This window comes from Penaeus monodon, chromosome 22 (genome assembly GCF_015228065.2).
Source record: "Penaeus monodon isolate SGIC_2016 chromosome 22, NSTDA_Pmon_1, whole genome shotgun sequence".
In the NCBI taxonomy this organism is placed as follows: Eukaryota; Metazoa; Arthropoda; class Malacostraca; order Decapoda; family Penaeidae; genus Penaeus; species Penaeus monodon.
This window is the reverse complement of record NC_051407.1, coordinates 23,750,417-23,751,229: the sequence shown is the minus strand read 5'-3', so window position 1 is coordinate 23,751,229 and position 813 is coordinate 23,750,417. Positions and strand designations below refer to the sequence as shown.

The 813-nt window shown below is 34.8% G+C and overlaps 1 protein-coding gene across 4 annotated transcripts in view; it reads left to right on the top strand.

The window, feature by feature from the left end:
• LOC119587031 (pleckstrin homology domain-containing family F member 2-like) overlaps positions 1-813 on the top strand; it is a gene marked incomplete at its 3' end in the record, with an annotated part of 20,882 nt that overhangs the window by 15,512 nt on the left and 4,557 nt on the right. For all 4 annotated transcript variants that reach the window (XM_037935774.1, XM_037935776.1, XM_037935777.1 and 1 more), the window contains 1 exon segment: positions 414-520. In XM_037935774.1, the coding sequence (XP_037791702.1) occupies positions 414-520 (107 nt within the window).

Sequence of the window (813 nt, the reverse complement as noted above, 5' to 3'; positions counted from 1 at the left end):
ATGTAAGTGATTCCTGAAAATAAAATTATTGTTTATTGTCTTTAGCTGAAAATTATGTAATGTTTAGAAAACATAGCCAACCTGCTCAGAAATTTTTTAGTAGCCTTCTCTTTTATAATTTTGGAAATCTTTTCCTCTAACTGATACATTTTAGTAAAAAAATCGCTGGAGAAACCTATTACCCTCTCTTTCTCTCTATTACCTTTTTTGATATGTGTTGCATTTCCCCATTCCACCTACCCTTTTAATCAGAAACATTTTGATAATTTATTGCGAATGATTTCAAGTCTTAAAATATTCCAGTAGTTGGCATGTTACCCAAACAAATTCCCAAATGATATAGAACACATAGAGAAGGGGGGAGAAGGGAAGGACCCAAACCCCTGTTTCATGTAGCAATGTGTAATGTGCAGGTGGCAAGAAGGCAGCAGAGAAACATGCTGCTGTGTGGGTACCAGATGGTGAGACGCAGGTGTGCATGCATTGCAAGAAGACCCAGTTCACTCTTATCAATAGAAGGGTAAGGGAATTCTTGCTTGTGAGTGTTTAGTTGTCTGATGGCCGTTGCTGATATTTAGATTTCCTATTTAATTTTGTTTTTCATTCCTTTTATCCCCTGCTTTTTTTCCTGATTTGTTGAATGTGGTAGATAGCTTTTCAGTGCACGCAAGATCCTTTCTAGGTTTATTTGTGTGATTTTTACCATGTTGAAAATTTAGGTTAAGTGTGTGTCTAAACAGTTTGTGTCTCATGATTAAAATCACTTAATAAATTAGATTTTGCAGGGTTAATGGTGATTTTTTTTTTTTTTTT